The 19433-nt window shown below is 39.8% G+C and overlaps 1 protein-coding gene and 1 pseudogene across 4 annotated transcripts; one reads left to right on the top strand and one right to left on the bottom strand.

The window, feature by feature from the left end:
- The first annotated feature begins 5413 nt into the window (after positions 1-5413).
- Positions 5414-11079, top strand: LOC115740751 (superoxide dismutase [Fe], chloroplastic). 4 transcript variants are annotated; one of them, XM_048282679.1, is made up of 9 exons: positions 5414-5652; positions 5774-5826; positions 5966-6040; positions 9343-9531; positions 9760-9931; positions 10052-10140; positions 10321-10347; positions 10493-10516; positions 10632-11079. In XM_048282679.1, exons 1-9 carry the CDS (start codon positions 5589-5591, stop codon positions 10728-10730), a joined length of 792 nt encoding a protein of 263 aa, XP_048138636.1. In that variant the 5' UTR covers positions 5414-5588; the 3' UTR covers positions 10731-11079. The 4 variants fall into 4 exon arrangements, with proteins under 4 accessions (XP_048138636.1, XP_030530194.1, XP_048138637.1 ...); XM_030674334.2 differs by having other exon boundaries at positions 5419-5652; positions 10058-10140; XM_048282680.1 differs by lacking the exons at positions 5414-5652; positions 5774-5826; positions 5966-6040 and adding an exon at positions 8876-9176.
- Positions 11080-15005: 3926 nt separating this feature from the next.
- LOC115740676 overlaps positions 15006-19433 on the bottom strand; it is a 76062-nt pseudogene continuing 71634 nt past the window's right edge.

Genomic DNA, 19433 nt, shown 5'->3' with positions numbered 1-19433 from the left:
TGGCATCATAGGAGAAGACAACGGCAGCCTTGTTCATCAAGGCAGGACAACGGCAGACTTTTGGGCCTCAGAGGTACGGAAGTTCGGGGCTGCACGGGTTTGGGGCTGCAACGGCGACTCAGTTGGACGAAAACAAATCGGTGACCAGCTGTTTGAACGTGAAAAAGGCAGTTTCAAAGGCACCAAAAAGCAGCTTCGATAAGCAATAGGGCAACATCACCGATTGATCCTTTCGCCACAGCTGGAGGACAGCACCACCGGAAGCGGAGAGCACAGCAAGGGAAGAAAGATCAGCAAGTAGAACTGCAGCAAGAACCGAAGGGATGGTACTTCGGCTTCTAGACTCTCTTTTTTCTTTTTCTCACGTATGATCTGGAAAATTTTCAGAGTTTCTTCGCTCTCCCCTCGTTTTGTGAATGAAAGTCATCTGCCTTTTATAACAGAAGTCTCTCATATCTCTTTGGGAGTTCGGGATTCTCGACGGATTATTGCTCTCTCTTTGCAATCTTGTAATTTGCCCTTTTGCCTTGATTGCGTCCACGCTCATTCACCATCAGCCAGCTTATTCAATGAGCCTTGATCTCACATCAATATTCCAGTGATTCCTCCTAATCATATCCATATTCTTGCCCTTCTTAATTCGGAATATCCGCAAATCATGCTCCCATGCCTTGTATTCGTGGGATATAATTACCTTCTCTCCCTTTCTTTCTTGTTTTGTTTCTGTATGCCATGAAAATGAGCATCCAAATATCAAAGAGAAGATGCTTTACATTTCCCATTTTGCCATCAACCAAGTGTATAGACCTTGATTCTTTCTTCCGGAATTGCTCAAAGAGTAATCAATTTGCTGACCAAATTATGGCAAGGCTATCTATCTCTTTTTTTTATATTATTTCTCAAGCACATACTCCCATCCGAAATCTTCTCTTCCCGTGGATATGCCCAGTGTACTTCGATCAAGATTTATTTCCCAACATTCGACAAATTGTCAAATCCGTATAATTGGTATAGTTCAAAACTATTTATTTAGTCCCATTCATCATGATCCGAATCCTTCTCGCAGCGCAAAGCCCAGTCTAGGTGATTGATCCGGGTCAATTCATCACTGGTCCAAATGCAATGCAGATGCTGTGTCTTAAATTTTGCAAACTATGTGAAAAATGATTTCAATATTTTTGGGAGGGACTAAAATTAATCTCTGATTTTTTATGCAAAATAAATTATTAAAAGGATAATCAAAATTTAGGTGTCAACACACATTGATAAGTTAAAAAATTACATTGATTTCGCATTTCCTTTTACTCTCTCTTCTTGTTTTAACTCCACCCCCCCTCTCCCATGTTTGTACCCACAAAAAGGTCTTCTCCTTCAGAATTTGCAGAATGCGAGAGCGAGTGTGCGAGGACAATAACCACAACAAAATACGATATTGCGCGTGGAACCAAGAAGGTTTAACGGCAAATGCCGGAAGAGCCTTGAGAGCCCTAGAGACCCAAGAAGTAAAAAACTGAAAAAGAAAAACATATATATTGAAAGGAAATAGTGCAAATAAAGAACGAAATTCGATGTGTACTTACCGGTTGCCAAGGCTGGAGGCCACATTCCGAGAACTCATGAAGCATTGGGGAAGAAGATCGTTGCAAATTCCATGCTTCTCTATGCACCTCCAGATCGGCGTGATCGATCGAAAGCCCTAATCGACGTGGAGAATTCATGCATGTGTCTCTTCATCAGGTCAAGTAATTGGGCAGAAACGGAGTTCCACAGTGAGGACACATTCAATGCGATAAGGATGCAATTTTGAAGCAAAAGGAAATCGTAGTGCTGGAGATAAAGCATGTTTCCCTAATGACTTATGTCATTAGAAATTTTCCTTTTTTCTCGCAAGAGATAAGTATGTTTCATTTTTGGATAAAGTCAAATTTTTTTTTTTTGAATTACATCATTGTTGTTTCATTTTGACTTATATTGGATTTTTCCGGAAATATAGACTTCTGTATGCTTGAATCTATCTATTTATATTTCTGTATATCCGTTGGGGTTATACTTAAATATAATCTCAATCTAGTTTTGTCAAATTAGTCATTATATCTATCCGTCTATCATATGCTATATCTATTACAGTTGGTTCTATATGGGGAGGGTTGTAAGATAACCTAAAAAATATGTTTAACTTATATAGATATAACTTAATCTCTTTAGCCCAAGAAAAAATTAAAAGATTTTGATATCATAAGAGTCTTGGGGTGATTGTGAAAATAACAGTAAGTTTTGAGCCACAAATTATTAAAAGAGTGGACCCCATAATAATTTTTAATTAATTATTACTCATTTTTTTTGGGCAAAAAACAAACTATTAGTAAGTTTCCTTAATGACTTATGTCATTAGAAATTCCCTTTTTTTCTCGCAAGAGATAAGTATGTTTCATAATTGGATAAAAAAAGCCTCATGTAATCCAATATGTCCTCCAAATTCCAAATTTATTCTAGTCACGATTTTCTAAAGTTAGGGATAGTTATATGTGACCGTCACTTGCCTTTTACAAAAATTTTGAATTAGATTTCAATTGTTTTATGGCGACTCATAGTGGATTTTTCTGAAATATAGACTTCTGAATGTTCGAATCTGTCTATTTATATTCATGTATATCCGTTGAGGTTAGACTTAAATGAAAAATGTCAAAACAGTTTTGTCAAGTTAGTGATTATATCTATCCATTATTATATAATACATCTATTAGAGTTTGTCCAGGACATTATAGTTGTTCTTGGGTTGGACAAATTATCCGAAGAGGATCACTTAACCATAGCAAGAGGTTTAACTAATATAGAAATAGCTTTTAGTCTCCTCGGCCCAAGAATAATTTAAATTATCGCACTTTTACTAATTTTGGCCTAAGAAAGGTAAAATTTAACGCTCCTACGCAAAGAACATGTATCCGCAACATAAAAAGCTCAAGAATTAAAGTCTCTCATATGACAACATGAATTTGGAGATACAATTGAACTCCGTACAATTTAAAGAGATGAAATGCACCAGAGGTCCCTAAACTACTCTCGATCAGCCGATCCGGTCTTTGGGCTTTTTCTTATGCAATTGGATCTCCAATTTATAACTTATTTGATCAATTCAGTCCTTCCGTTGAGATAAAAAATGCTGATGTTGACAGATACACATCAACGCCGCGTCTTCATTGATTTGATAATTTTATGCTGACTAGGTTATGTATTAGGAAATTGAGAATAAAGATCAAATCGATAGAGAGAAAGAGGCCAGCTATATTTGGCTTGGGGTCGGGCAACTTTAGTAAGATCTAGCGATGGGTCATTGTGATCCCACGTGGGATCGTGTCACTCCATGAGGCCTTACCTTTAGGAACAACTCATTTGTTTTGCAAAAAATATAACATTTTTCGAGAATATTTTTTGGAAAGTCATTTTCTAGGTAAATGACAATATTTTTTGGTACTTAACTAAGACCTGAAAATAAAATGAGAAATATTTTTCATTTTTTGGTGAGGATTTGATTATGCTAAATAGACATAAACTATTGGGATGCTAATGGCTTATGCATGGGTAGCCAAATAACTGAATATGGGCACCGGTCTCTCGAGCCTGGATCCCCAACTCTCGGGTACAAGCACGGGCATAGCTCTTTGATCCATCAAATCAAACCTGAGAACTTGGTGCACGTGCCTTGCTCCTTGGTGCCTTAGCCCCAATCTATAGAGGCCAGACCTAGGTCATCGGTGCCCAAGCCTCGGTAGGACCTAGGCCCAAGACCCCAGTGCCCAAGCTAGGTCAATCAAGGCCGGACCCAAGACTCCAGTACCGATTCCCACACCTAGGTCTATCGAGGCCGAGCCTCGAGCCGAGCGCTCGAGGTCGGGCCCGAACGTTGGCACCCATGCTTGATTCCACCAAGTCTAGGCCCTAGTCCTTGATGCACAGGCTCGAGCCTCGCATCGATGGATCGAGGCACGGGCGTAGGGACTCGGGCACGAGAGTCCTAGGCCAAGCCTTGACGGACTCGAGCTCGGAAGTTGGGGACTTGGGCATGGGCGCCGGGGTCCGGCCTCGATATTACCGTGCCCGGACTTGATGGACCTAGGCTCGACGCCGGGGCTTAGCCCAACTTTTAAGGCCCAGGAACAAGTGTTGGGGTTCTAGTACCAAAGTACAGAGTTTCCGGTCCAAACACTGATACCTAGTGATATTTTGGAGGAAATCATTTCGTGAATTTGAGCTTTGATTGGAAATTGTTTTTTTCCGTTGACTAGGAAAATAGTTTCCATTAATTAGATTCATTTTCCTATACGCTCCAAATGCCGAAAAATGAAGAAAATGTTTTCCATGAGACAAACAAAGCCTGCATTACCGTTGAGCATGCCACTTTTTGTTTTTATTTTAAAGTTTGCTTATTTTTGAATTTGTTATTATTTTCTTGTTTTATATTAGTTTTTTTTTTTAAATTTTGTTTTGAGTTCTTTTAAAAAAAGTTGTGCAGGATGTCATATTTGCATGTAATGGAGACTCAAACGTCACATCACCATTTTCGTCCATAACTTTTACGGAAGGGCGATTTGGACAAAAAAGAAACACATGATTCAGTAATCCAATTGCAATATACATATAGAGAGTTTAGGGACCTGGATAAATAATTTGGAAAAAGTTAGGGACCTCTTTGGTCTCTTTTCCGTTGAGATATAATGGGTTGAGGAGAATGAAAAGATAAAAACATGTGCAATATAACATCAACTGATTTACCCAATGGCCAAATCTTAAAATTCTCCCCCAAAAGTTCTTCTGACGAAAATTTCAACATTCCCTAATTTTCACACCCACGTTCATTCACCAAAATTGTCATCCTTACCACAAACATACCATATACACTCGTACAATGCAAAATTACCCTTTGTTTTAAAGCAAGCTTCGTAATTTTGATCAAAACAAAACATTGTTTGAATTATATAGAGGATATGAAATGTATGTGATGGTTTTAAATGCTAATGTCTATATAAGGAGGTTGTGACAAAGTATGGTAAGACATTCGTTAAAAAAACGGAAGTGACACAAATAATTTCTGAACTTTTATCCGACTTGCAATATTGCTTTATTTAATATGGCTCGTGAACTTTTCCGTGCATATTCAATGTTATCTCTATATTTGAATTAATGAAAAGATAACGTCGATTATCTTCATGTAATCTGGGAACGAGGTTGAATATTTATTAAAAATTTAGATATCATACTGAACAAATCAAAAGTTAGAGATGATATTATATATTTAATTAAAATTTAAAATCTATTTTGTAATTATTGATTAAAAAATCACCAACCTTTTTTTTTTGTGGTTTTTCCTAGTACCACGTACTACACAGACTCCTCCCATGTGGCAACGGGCGAGTGGCAAGTACAGTGTACTGCACTTAATCTCCTGCCGACCCCAAAACCATCAGCAATCACCTGAAGCGCCATCAACGATCCTGCGCTACACACCAACACGAACCAAACCGCGTGGTCAGCACACTCCACACCATTACCGCCTCAGTTTCCTTCCATTCGATTCAATTAAGCGCGGATAAATGGCGACGGCGACGGCGACCACTTCTTCTGCCGTTCCGGCAACCGCTTTTTTACGGCGGCAAGGTCGTCCTTCTCATATGACCATGAGACCAACTAGCTGTCTGATCTCTTCTTACTTTCAGCTTAGATTTGCGGTTTTTTTCCAACAGCGTGTGTTGACAATGATCATGTGAACGAGTAACAGGGGCAAATGGAGGTGCGAACCGAAGCTTGCGATGGGCGAGGAACCAGCACCAGGTATGGAGTGAGGAGCACTACTCCATTTCTCTGTGTGGCCCCTTCATTTTGTGAATATATTACCTTCCGATTGTCCTGATAAATTGATCATTCTCGAACGCCCCTTGAGAGTGGAGACCATGTTCCTTGTTTGCTGCAGAGGTGGAGTCCGAGGAGGTCTGGTGCGGCTGTAATTACTGCGAAGTTCGACCTCAAGCCCCCTCCGTATCCCCAGGTAACGTTACCTGTCGTTTGTCGAAGGATCTCTAGTTGATAAAATTGTGGATGTGGGAAGCGTTCGTGAACGGATTAGCAAATCCGCAAGGGGAATGCGAGAAATCGCGTCCATGATGTGAAATTAAATACCCAATTTGAAAAATGTTTTCAAATTATTAAGTTTTTGCAAAGTAATCGGAGCATGAGAAATTAATGGCGAACGATAATCGTTCTTTTTTCCGAGAGTTATTTTGGGCTAAAAATAGAAACTATCGTTTAGATGAGTTTCTGTATAGAGTAAAGTATTTGATAAACATACGAAAGCTCTGGACCAAATTTGCTTATTCTTGGACCTCCCAAGAATTTAGGGTAATTGATCTTCGGAGAAATTACTCCACCCTGGACGTTCCTTTGCAGCTATGTCAACTTCCTTCCCTTTCGACAAAAAAAAAAAAAAAACTTCCTTCCCTCTGTTATTTAAGCCGAGCGCCACCAAGTTTGGGGTGTCAAATCAACAGTTGCCCCGCATCGTCTTGTTCTTGCTTTTGTGGAAAATCTGATTGTCATTCTACTTCCCCTAATTTTCGCTTATTGATTCGTCGGATAGGTGCTTCTGCCATCGTATTAACCACTAATAAGTTCTTTTGCTGATGAGTATTGTGGACGTATTAAGAAGTTTATTCGATAATAGCATAAGATTTGTATAGTTGTCCATGCCAGTCCTTCTATAGTTGTCGATGCCAGTCCACTACCGGCGACAAGAACGCGATAGGAAGACCGCACGCGGGTGAGAGGGAGTGAGCGATAAGAAGAATTTTTATTTTTATTAGAAAATTTCTGCTTTTCATTTTCTATTTCAAACTTACTTTTGAACTAAAAATTTGATTTAGAAATAGAAAAATAAAATTATATTACCAAACGAATTACTATTTTAATCATATTTTTGAAAATAGAAAAGTGAAAAAATAAAATGATTATCATGAACGTTTTAAGTATCTGATTTGAAGCTCAGAACGCGCTAGATCAAAATATAATCCAGTGGATATCTTGAGTGCTGATGTTGCATAGGAAGTATGACATGACTAGGAAATCCCGCAGCTCTTTTTTTTGTTTTTTCCTTTGGAAAAATTATATTAGATCAATTAATTTGAATGATTGTTGGTTGCCATGATTTGCGGCAAAATGTTTTTGTCAATTTTTTTTAAGGTTTCGTTTGTTTGACAAAAAATGAATAATTCAAAAAATATTTTTCAAAAAACGATTGCTCGTATTGCTTAAAATAATTAGTCAATGAAAAATATTTTTATTTTTGACAATAATTTATGACTTAATATTTATGCAAATGATGCAATTTTTTTATTAATGCGTTTTTGTAAGCGATACGAAAAATTCTATTTCGGAAAATATTTTTTAAATTATTATTATTTTTTTTTTTATAAATTTTATGTCTTTAGTATAGAATGAGATGAAATGACTAATGAGACTAGTCTACTGATTCACAATTTGGATAAAAGTCCAGAAGTTATAAGGATTCAAATAAAAGATCGAAATTCTAAATGTGATTGTCGCTTGCCTTTTCTAGAAATTTTGAATTAGACTTGGATCTTTTTATTTCACATTCGAGTTAGATCCCATGGCTACGAGAACGTTACTCGGATATTACTAGTCGAGGAAAATTGTCCAAAATGTTTCAAACCTATTGTACAACGATTAATAAAGTTCTAATTTTTTTTAGGTCTTGTCGAATTAGTTATAAACCTTTTGAAGAATTGCTAATGTAGTCATTTTGATTAATTTTGGTTGAAAATCACTAACGTGTTGATGCAATCAGCACCAGCTGTCTTATTATAGAATCTTTTATTATTTTTTTTCTTTTATTGCTTTTCTTTTTTTTTTCTTAATGTACCAACGGGGCCTCCGGCCTCTCGCAAGGTCACAAAGCCATTGCCGGGCACGACCCCCTCGCTATGGCTCACGAGGGCTTGGGCAAGAGCTCGCAATGCCCTCGACCGGTGGTCGGCAACCCCATCAACACATGAAGAAAAAAGAAAAAGAAAAAAAAAAAAATTCAGAAACTTAAATAAAAATTAAGAAAGATTGTCCATGTTAGCTCTGATTGTGCCACATAGGATGGTTGGCGTTGACTAGAGCCCTACGTCGGTGACTTTCGATCAAAATTAACCTAAAGAACATATTGGTAATTCGTTAAAAAGCTTATGACTAAATTGACAAATCATTAAAAGGTATATAACTAAATTAACAGAATTAAAAAGTTTAGAACTGAATTTACCGACGTACTATGGATTTATGACTAAAACGGTACAATTGAAAGGTTTGAGACTGAATTAATCGCTGTACTTTGGGTTCATGACTTTTTGGATAACTTTTCCGCACTTGTCGCGTGATCATTCTTTTGACCGTGATGCGTGCAGCACTTAGACGTCGACCCGTTTTGTTTGGTATTGCCCTCACTCTCATCTTTCACTAAAGGAAGGGAATTCTTAGTGAGAGAAAGCAAAGAGCGAAACTATGCACAATGCTATATTGCTCAAATGAGAGTGGTGCTGCAAGTGAAAGGGAGCTCCCCTATTTATACTAGAATGTTTTTCCATGTAATTTAAGGGCAGAGGATATCAATTATCTAATCGGTTTAACGGTTAGGATCAATTTGATATAATGGCGGTGGATATTGGTCCTCGTCATATTAATCCAACGATGATGATTTAAGTCTATCAAATGGTTTGGGATATGAATCATCGGATGGTGGAGATCGAATTTCCTTGCCGATCTACGGATGGTAAGGAATCCCTTTGGACCTACCACATGATTGATGACATCACAACTCTTGTCCGTGACGTACCGCACGCTTTGAAATGCATGTTCGTCTTGATTCATATAGTCAGTTCCGACTTCTAGTACACCGTACTACACAAAACTCCTCTGATGCAGCGATGGGCAAGTACAGTGTACTGCGCTTCATCTCCTACCCACCCCCAGACCGACATGAATAAAACCGTGTGTTCTGCACACTTTGCACCATTCACTTCGACATTGGAGTTCCTCAGTTTCCTTCGATTCCATCCAAGAAGGTGCAACAAATGGCGACTTCGACCCCTCCTGCAAAACTCGAGCTTAGGCCTCCCCCATATCCCCTGGTAACAGTTCCAGTAATTGGTCAAACCATGTCACTTAACCGGGTTTTAAGTTGATTTCGAAGCAGGAACGCGAGGAATCGCTCACGAGATTTCGTTCCTTGTGTGGCTGAATGAATTCCCTCTGAACCTGACTTTTTGCTTTTGTCGTGCCGATCATCCGTTGTAGGATGCGCTGGAACCACACATGAGCCAGAACACCATGTCGTTTCACTGGGGAAAGCATCACAGAGCATACGTCGATAATCTGAACAAGCAGATCGTCGGGACGGAGCTGCAAGGGAAGTCCTTGGAGGACGTTATGATTCGGACCTACAATAAGGGCGACCTCCTTCCTCCGTTCAATAACGCTGCTCAGGTATGGTGATATGGAGCTAACCAATTGTTTGAGATGTCTATGTGATGAGATGATTGCGTGGAGACGAACGAAAACACACCATGCGGCACGGAATCCTATATCCAATTTGAAAGGATCGTTTAACCTCACTCTCGGTCCCTCTGCTCAAACAATTCTAGCGATGCTTCATTAAGTCCTTTATCTTTTCTTCTTATTTCAGTTCTGCACTATTGATTGAATCGCTTGCAGGTCTGGAACCACGACTTCTTTTGGGATTCAATGAAACCTGGTGGGGGAGGAAAGCCATCTGGCGAGCTTCTGAAGGCGATCGAGAGAGATTTCGGTTCTTTTGAGAAGTTCTCTGAAGAGTTCAGATCGGCTGCTGCCACCCAGTTCGGTTCTGGTTGGGCTTGGCTTGTTTGTGAGTGAATCCGACCCTTCTAACATTCATTTCTTTCAAGAGGGTCGTCACACTGTTTGGCACTGTCCACTGTAGCGTTTCATGGGACAGAGGAAAGATTAACAGGCTTTGTTGTCGTAAATACAGTTAATCCCCGTCCATCGGATGGGAAGGAGCTTCTAGTGTTGAAGACTCCCAATGCTGTGAATCCCCTGGTTCTGGGCTACACGGTGAGTACTGTCCTCCTAGAATGAGGCACACCCTCTTTGAGTTTCTGGTGGAAAAGGAGTACGTTTTCCTCAAGCAAGCTTGCGAATTACCAAGCAGTTAATGCGACGTTATCCATAGGTTTTGGTCGCAAATGTTGCTCTTCGAATGATCTGAGGGTTATTTTTGTTGACTTTTTGCAGGCACTCCTCACGATCGATGTATGGGAGGTAAGGAGATTGTAGTGATTGTACCTCGTGCTTGTTCTTGTTCCCTTGTCAAATTTATCCTTAAGCTCCGTCTCTCGAATTCTTGCGAAAGAGACGGCAAATCTATGAAGTCACTAACTCTCGGAAACTTTGATGTGGATTGCAGCATGCTTACTACCTTGACTATCAGGTGAGTTTCTTCACAATTACACCTCAATACAGAAGTTCATGTTCCGAAATCTGGCATAGACGGTCAAAGGTAGTCTTAACTTGTTAACCAAACTCTATTTTGTGAGTTGTTGCAGAACCGACGACCTGATTACATATCAATCTTCATGGAGAAGCTTGTTTCCTGGGATGCAGTTAGTGCTAAACTTGAGGTTGCAAAGTCTCGAGTTGCCTAAAAGAGACGAGGAAGAAGAGAGAAGGGGCGGTAGCTGATTCTACAGAAGATGTTCAGAAGCACAATGTTTTTCTTGGTTTTTGTCCGAATAAGGTCCCATGATAACGGACCAAAACTTGCCATCCCTTTCTTGTTGTGCGAAATATCCAATACATGCGTGTGATCTATGAGGTGCCATTCCTTGTGCTCCGGGCAGCTATTTAGGAATCGTACCATTCTTATTCCGGCTTACTTTTAAAGAAACTTGACTTGCATGGGTCTGAGGAGGCTTTTAGGATGTCTATTACGACCAACTAGTTGGTATAAAAGATGGAAAATTTGTCCATACCCATTAATCTTGAGAAATTTTAGAAAAAAGTTTCAATCTTATTGTGTTTGTGTCAATTTGATCAATTTAGTTTTAAATGTTTTAATATTTTTCAATGTAGTCCATTCAATTAATTTTGAACTTGATAAGCACTGGTCCCTACTGTTGTTAATATGTATAGTTTTTGTAATTTTTTGAAATATATTTTAACTATTTTTATAATGTTCGTTTTTTTTTTTCTTTCTACTTTAGTCGTTGTGCCGCCTCGATGGCGAGGGTCGTCAAGGCTCGCTCTCACCAGCCTCCAATCACTCTCGTAGGGGTGAGGTCACGTTGCAAATATCTAGCGAGGGTCGAGTCGACCTTGCCCACCGAGCAAGGGTCACCATCATAGGACCGAGCGAGGGTCACCATTATAGGGGGAAAAATGAAAAAAAAAAAAGTTAACAAAAATTATTAAAAAAATGAAAAAAATTGAGCACGTCTACCAAATTTTGTGTATGTTAGGATCAGCAATATCACATAAGATGATCGACATTCGTGTCAGCGATTTTCGATCTAGCAAAATATTGGCTAAATTAAAAGGTTTATTACGCAATTGGTTGAGATTTTTGGATAATTTTTTCAATACTCTTGCATCTAACTATCGCAAGACTTAGGATTTTCAAGTGTTTATGTTTTCCATGGTTAAAACCTTATGCTCATCATAAACTAACTTTACTCCACTCAATACAATGTGCATAGATATATTTTTTTTTGGTAAGGTACAATGTGCATAGATATTTTGTCCCGACTTCAAAGAAGATTTTTCTTTCGAGGGATATCGTTTTCGATGAAAGTAAATTTCCTTTCGCCTCTCCTTCGTATACTTGATCTAGTAAATACCAATTGGGTAACGCTTATATTCCTTGTCCACTCTCCTGTGGAGCCGTCGCTTCTTCACAAGAGCAAAGAGGAATCACCCCCCACCTCACCAACTCCCATCTCCTATCTTCAAACCGAAACAAAAACCATTACACCACCAAGCATTGCCCGTTTCCCTCCCCCTTGGAGCCCACGTGGGTCATGCAAAGCCTTGAAACATCCCAAGTGGCGTGGCGACAAGCCATGCTGGAGGAGTTCACCGCTCTTCACTGCTCTTGCCCGCCAAAACACGTGGTAGTCTAGTCGGCCCATTTGAATTCAATTTATTACAAAATTAAAGAAGCTCAAAGCATGTGAGGATCTGCGAGAGAATGAATCTGGTCAAAGTCTGCGAGAGATCCTTCGAGTCTCCTTGGTGTGGTGACAAAAGGAAATCTGCGGAACGGCTTTGAGGGAATTAGCGGCTGTCGTCGTAGCTTAAAAACGGAGGGACAGCAAGCTCGAAGGGGGCTGTTCGTGCATGGATCAGCAACGACCGCGACATTGTCGGGGGAGGCAATGGCAACGTCGGGACTCCAAGGTTGAGGCGGCCGTGCAGCGGTAGTCAGAGAGACCTTTGGTTGAGGCGCTCTCTCTCTCTCTCTCTCTCTCTCTCTCCGTTGGTGTTTCTTACGTGATTCTCAGGAAAATAAGAACTCCTCTCCTCCGTATAGGCGAGAATATCAAATCCTAGACAAGGAAGAAAAATATGTACATTTCTATTCCCTCCCAATCAAGTGAGATTCATTTTTTTTACTTCTTCCCTTTTCCGAGTATGTGTGAATATGGCCAGAGAATCGTGCATCAATCCTTTCAAACCTGGGGATGTCTCTTGAAGGGGCGTCTCATGTCAGATGCAGTAGCAATGCTTTCGGGTTGTCTTCTATCAAACATAGCAATGCTGCTTTCGGGTGCGTCTCCTATCAAGGTAGTATGCGCATATATAGTCGAAAATGCACATTGTCACGATCCACGCTGCCCGGAGGGGTTACGCACGTTTAGAGATGTTCCAACAATCTTCGCGTGACATTCGAATTTTTTTTCTTTTTTTCATGATTTGGAAGCTAAACAATTAACTAAGAGTCGCTACAAACCTATTAAGATTGGCTAGAAATTAATCGACACACGGGATTGTGATCTCGATTCTAGCAAAACTAAAGAATTTAGGTTCGGAAACTTATTTATACTAATTATCTAATCAACGCCCTTTCGTTATCTAACCAGTTAATGTTTCCTAACATCACCATGGATTGTGCTTATCATTGAAAACCCACATATATCAAACCAGTGCTAGATGCTCATGCATTCGTTTTTTTCTGTCATTCTCGTAAAAATTTCTAGTCTAATCCTACCATAACATTAGGAAAGCGATTAACAAGCAATTTAATGAAATGCGGTGCCGTAAATAAACACGTAAGTGTTGAAAACAGCTAATTAGGGCTTGTTTGATTCAGCATTTACAAGTGGCTTCGAGGCTTTAAAGTCCCTTGGCCAAATACAAATAGCGTTTGGTTTGTTTTTTGCTCAACTTTGAAGAAATGCATTGCATTTCCAAAGGGCCCTGAAGGCTTTTAGCCTAAAGTAGCTCCGAAAGTACTTTGGAAAGTTGCATTTTCGAAATGCAACTATAATTTTTTATTTTTTAATATTTGTTATTTTTTTTATTTTTCTTTTCCTTTTTTCTTTTGTCCTTCTTCCTCCTTCCTCCGCCAATTGCGAACCTTGGTGACGGCGACCGCCGAACGATGAACCATGATGCCCGGGCCGATGAGCTTGGCCCCGCCGAATCGGGCTTAGCCGAGCTCGGCCTCGAGCTAGCGAGGCCCGGTCTCGCTCGAGGCCAGCGAGGTTTGGGGCAAGGCGGAGCCCGGCTTGTGGCCAGCAACATGCCGAGAAGAAATTAATGAAGAAAGGAGGGAAAAAAGAGAAATAAATAAATAAATAATTAATTAAAAATAAAAAATAGTTTTTATTTGAAAGAACAAAAATTCGAATTATTTAAAAATGGTATTTTTTACCAAACGGTATTTACGTCAAAGTTGCTTTTCAATGTATTTTTAAAATACACTTTACCAAACACTATTTACATTTTGAAAATCCTCTTTACCCCAAAGGTATTTGCATTTTTCCAAGGACATTTCCTAAAAGCTGAACCAAACAAGCCTTTACCAACTGGAATAGAAGCACGCAAACCATTCAATATTTAGTTACAATTCCAAAACATCAAACCCGAGACAGGATCGGGCGTACAAAAATCAAGACCATAGTGGATATTTGTCGACCGCCATCGCCAAACAGGTGCCTGAAAATTCTAATTAGGCTAAAAAGGATGTTCTCACATTGTTTTTTCCAATTTTTTTGGGATTTTTTCCAGATTTTTAATTTTATTTAAAAATCGAAAGGACGCGCCTGCCCACGCTTCCCAAGCATTTGGCATAAAGCCCCTTGAAAAAACCTACCAAATACCTCAAATTCTCCCCAAGGTGCCTCAGAAAAACTGAACCAAACGCACCCTAAACCGTTGCACTAGTGTTGCATACGCTAGAAAAATATGTTTCAAACATTTTCCTTTACTCGGTCACATAGAATTGATCTCGACCCATTTCCATTGGCCAACTTCGATGAATACATTTCTTTTTACAGGAATAACATCCCAAGGAACGTCATTGCTTCGTGGGCCGATCCGTCCTCAAAGCGATGAGTCAATGAAATGATCCGTAATCCATCTTTCCATGTCCTTCCACACAAAAGCCTCAAACTTTCCAGAGCGCAGGAATCGTGCGCGATTCATGGATCATATAGACCTACACATCATCACCTACCTGCTTTAGTCTTGCGGCGATATTGTGGTCATGCGCCGAGTTTATTTCCATATGTTGCGAGGAAAAAGATGCAACGACCGACGGATCTATGAGGGACTATATTGTCAGCCTCGAGCATCCAAAATCAGACGCCTCGAATCCTCTACGCAGCTCTAATAGACACTGAACCGTTAGGGTAAACAGATACTAGTCTCCTACTGGAGAGTGGAGACGCATGCTTCCAGCATTTAGGGCATGTTCAAGCTCCAAAACCAGAGAAAATCCATGAAATATCTGGCATAATGTAAGAAATCACGTTTGCTTTTATGAGAAAAATCTCGGAACCATCATAGTTAATCCAAAATCTTGCCATTTTACAGCAAAATTCCCATCTTTTCTCTGCTCCCTCACCGTCTCCCACCTGTAGATCTGCTCTTCTCCCTACGTCCCACAAAGTAGAAGCTAATGGACTTGAAATATCGTGACATTGAAATGTTTTTGCTCACAGTCCAGACTGTCAGGTTGAACATCTGTCAAATAAAATCCTCTCGATTACATGGACTTGCAAGGCATACGCTGGATCTATGGCTTTAACTCCTGGATGCTCAAGAAGCGAAAGGCCTGAAAACACCCACCAAGCAGAAAATAGATTTAACTAGCAATATTCCCAAAGATAACTCTAGTGGAGGAAAGTATATCGAGAGGCATGAAACAAACCCTTACCCAACGAAAGACCAGAAGAATGTAGAAGGGAGAAGGAAAAGAAAAGCAAGAGGGAGAAAACAACCGAAATGACACTAATATTTGCATTCTTGACCAATTAAAACTACCTAATCTTCTTCCTTAACAAGAGCATCGAGCTCAACTGCAGATAATGGACCTTCTAACATACTTGGTATCGCATTGACAGGTGCAAGGTTCATGCCAAGATCTAACTATTAATTACCTGCCACTCCGAAATACGCATGGTACACAACTACAGCATATCTTGTCTATCAGATAATCCACCATTTTCAGTGTCCTGAAATCACAAAGATAACAGATCAAAAGAGTTCTCTGAAAATCCAAACATAAGACAGGAACTCTATATCTTGAAAGATTTCCAGTTCTATATGCATACTAGGATGGACATGCAAATAAATAACCTGACAGTCCAAGATGAATTTGATGAGCTTTTCTTTGCCAATCCAGTGAACTCTGTCAATCATAATCAAGCTAGACAGGACCCACCAGGAGTGGCAGACCTGTGATGGTGCAAAAGATGAGTACAGACTCTACAAAAGTATTCACGTGCAATAGCTTAAACATTAGTTCTGGTGCCTACATCAGGGAGTTGCTCCGGGCAGGCATTCCACCCTCTGGATTTGACTTGGCGCTCACATAGCCAACAGCCAAGAATGTCCTTGTCAATGTGATGGAGTGAACCCGTGATAGCGAGAGCACCCGCATAACAAAATACTGCAGGAATGGCCTTTGGGAGTCTCTTCAATTCATATGCTTAAATCCACAAAGATAAAAGTGAAAATCAAAACTGACTTCTTTTTCAGCCTAATGGCTTCTCCATCAACTAGTATTTCGCACCAAAAGCCAACAAAATCCAAGTAAAAGCAAGCAGAATAAAAATCGGAAGCTGCTCTCTCTATTTTCCACTTCTTGCTTCTAGGTTTTAAATTGAGAGAATTCACGTAAAAAGTAATGTGTTTACATGCTATAGGGTGACCATGTACAAATACGACTCACAAACATTTTTATCATATATCGAGTAAAGGTTGCAGAAACCAATTGCACGATTACGACTTGAATTACTAAATGTGAGAAAAGTTGCAACCATTATCAAGAGGCAAAGGCCACAGTTAAAGATAATTTGAAATTGACCCTGACTGTTGAGGAGCAACAAAAGCGCCCATCGACTTGACATAAAAAAGGACAATAAAACTCGAATCAATTTTCCAGTAGCCATCTCTCTCTTAAACAAGTAATCAGGCAACTAATCTTCCTTTAACTCTATACGCGCTATTCTCTGACCCGTGATTTTCAAATTGCCATATCTCCTCCACTCCTATCAGTCTCATGTTGCTATGCTCCATCCCCTGTGGCGACAATACAAATTTTGCAGCAGACAATCACAGATTGCCACCACTTCAAAGGAAAAGCCACTGAACTTAGTTGGGAATCAAGTCCAAGCCAGCTTGTACAGTTTTAAAAAGTACCATAAAAATGAGTTCCACCCATTCTTAGCTACTGCCCTGCGCATATCATCATTGGCCAAAGCCCAGGTTTTCATCTCTCTCTAAACGACCCAAAAGATGGTTGGCTGGAAAGTGAGACATAATTGTTCGAGTCTGACATAGTACATCAATAGAAGCAGGAGATACGCCCAACCAAATGCTCATCCAGAAATGTGTCCAAATAATTTTGACACATAAGCTAAAGGTACTGCTTGGCTTCCAAGTATAATGGAGGAGCAGATAGATTTATCACTGTGTGATTGTAAAGTTGCAAGTGATAATAGGATTCAAAATTGAGCAAGCTAAAAGTACTTCAAACATTCTCTTGACCACCTAGAACAGAAGTTTATTTTGATGATAGAACAGTATTTTTCAACCACAGAAATACGCTACCCTGCATACACAAATATTTGACTCCCAAAGCACCTCTCAGAAAGCAAAATCAATGAAAAAGTTCCAGAGTAAGGTTATGACATACTTTGCGCTGCATGGGATTCTCCACCAGGAGTGCAGCCAAACGCACCATCCAAATTTTTGCAACTCACAACATACTTCACAGCCTTCTCCTTATGGCAATGTACGAGAATATTTGAAGAGAAAAAAATTGTGAAATGAATTTTGAGTGCTTAAGTGACATCCTTAAGAAGCACGAAAATCTCAAAGATCAATGACAAGGACCATACCGAGTATCAACTTCTCCCATATATCCCCTGGAAAGTATCCATCTTCTTTTTGCAGTGATGTCACATCTGAGTTTGAGCACAACAATATAAAAGCTTTCACGCCAGAAATTATCCCACAGTAAGATATCAATATCAGAGAGAGCTTCCTCATTTATGTTTGGCTGGCGATATATAGACAAAGCACTAAGATTAACAAAAGCTCTATAACATCCAAAAGTAGACGGATTTGTTGACCACTTCAAAAGAAACACAGACAATAAGGATTCACCAGTTCGTCCCCTATAAGTTAAATACTAGATGACATCTAGAACTGAAAGCCAGAACAACATGAACTCTTCATCCATGAATAGAGTTCAAATTAGACAATGCTCTATTCCAAAGGAATGAAGGATACGACCAGTCACCTTATCGATATCAAGAACTTCTAACTTACAGCAGATGCGGATCATGTCCAATTTTTCCACCAAAGCCGCCTGCAAAAAGAGCCCTGACAGATGCTCAAACTTGTTCTTTGAACAAGAGCTCTAAAGCGAACACAGCAACACCGCCATTCATCACTCGTGATACACTGTCATTATTGTATGGAGTCACAGTATCCTAGCCCCAAAAAAGGAAAGTTTAAACAGATAAGTAGCTCAAGTTAGGGACTATACTAAAAGCTGAACTATTGGCAAAGACCCTAATGTGGTATGTGGCCTAATAGTGTAGAGCTTATATGAACCAGTGAATATGTGATGCTGATATCCCGGATATATTTTTTTCACTTAGATAAACACAACCTTCGTTCGATATATATATATATTTTTTCACTTAGATAAACACAGCCCTCTTTTGATATATTTAACGAGTGTCTTGGATGCGACTATAAATATGTCTGCTCTGGAGCTAATCTGATCATGTCGGTTTAGCGGGGTTTATAGGTTCAGATAGGGGTGAGCAAGCTAGGCGTCCCAGGGCGTCCCTTTCTTGCTAAGCGGCTCTGTTAATCTCTTATTACATAAAGTGCATGCAGAAGACTAAAATCAAACAGAACATTAGGCCATACTGTTCACAAACCCGGAGAACACATGCGCCTAGAAATGGTATGGCCAATAGAGGGTTATCTATCATTTTGCTCAATTGTGTGTATATATTCGACCAGTTATATACATCATCCACTTCAAAAGATGAATATTTGGGATTATACAAAAAAATAACTCCTCCCAAGTCATAATCCCCATCATCTATCAATCCTACCGCCACCACCCCTGTGCACCTGCACTGCACGGCCATCATAAAAAAGGGACTACCATGCTTCTATTGTCCAAAAATGTGCCTGTACGGTCTACCCTCCATCACCGAAGTATGCTACTGAGTACTGACCACAGCCACTGCCGGTGCTACTGACACGACTACCGAGAGAAATAATACACGACCCGGCCAATTGGAGGCCCTACATCGACGACCACTGTGGTACGCATCATACGATAACGCATATAGTTCCCGGGATGCAAGCGGGTGATACGAACTGGTTCACCGTGAGCATGATGAACAATTGGAATCGAAGATGTCCGCATACTAACGATTTGAAAGATTAGTTTAAATCACAAGGAATGAGTATAAAACTCAGCAAATAGTGCATCTAAGCAAACGACCAGATCATTCATTTATCACTCGATCAAACAAACATATAACACAAATCAAACAAAAGCGTTTCAATCAAATTTTTCGCCTGTCAATCTCCTCTCGGCTCACACATGTAAGGCAGTTTCGTTCACAATATGTACATACAAATTCATCCAA

The sequence above is a fragment of the Rhodamnia argentea genome, chromosome 7 (genome assembly GCF_020921035.1).
Source record: "Rhodamnia argentea isolate NSW1041297 chromosome 7, ASM2092103v1, whole genome shotgun sequence".
In the NCBI taxonomy this organism is placed as follows: Eukaryota; Viridiplantae; Streptophyta; class Magnoliopsida; order Myrtales; family Myrtaceae; genus Rhodamnia; species Rhodamnia argentea.
Note: the sequence above shows the minus strand (reverse complement) of the source record. Positions and strands in the feature narration are given on the sequence as shown.

Coding starts and splice junctions, on each gene's coding strand:
- LOC115740751 (XM_048282679.1), top strand. CDS start 5,589: ATGGCGACGGCGACGGCGACCACTTCTTCTGCCGTTCCGGCAACCGCT. Junction 9,532..9,759: donor CGTTCAATAACGCTGCTCAG/GTATGGTGATAT, acceptor AATCGCTTGCAG/GTCTGGAACCACGACTTCTT. Junction 10,141..10,320: donor CCCTGGTTCTGGGCTACACG/GTGAGTACTGTC, acceptor GACTTTTTGCAG/GCACTCCTCACGATCGATGT.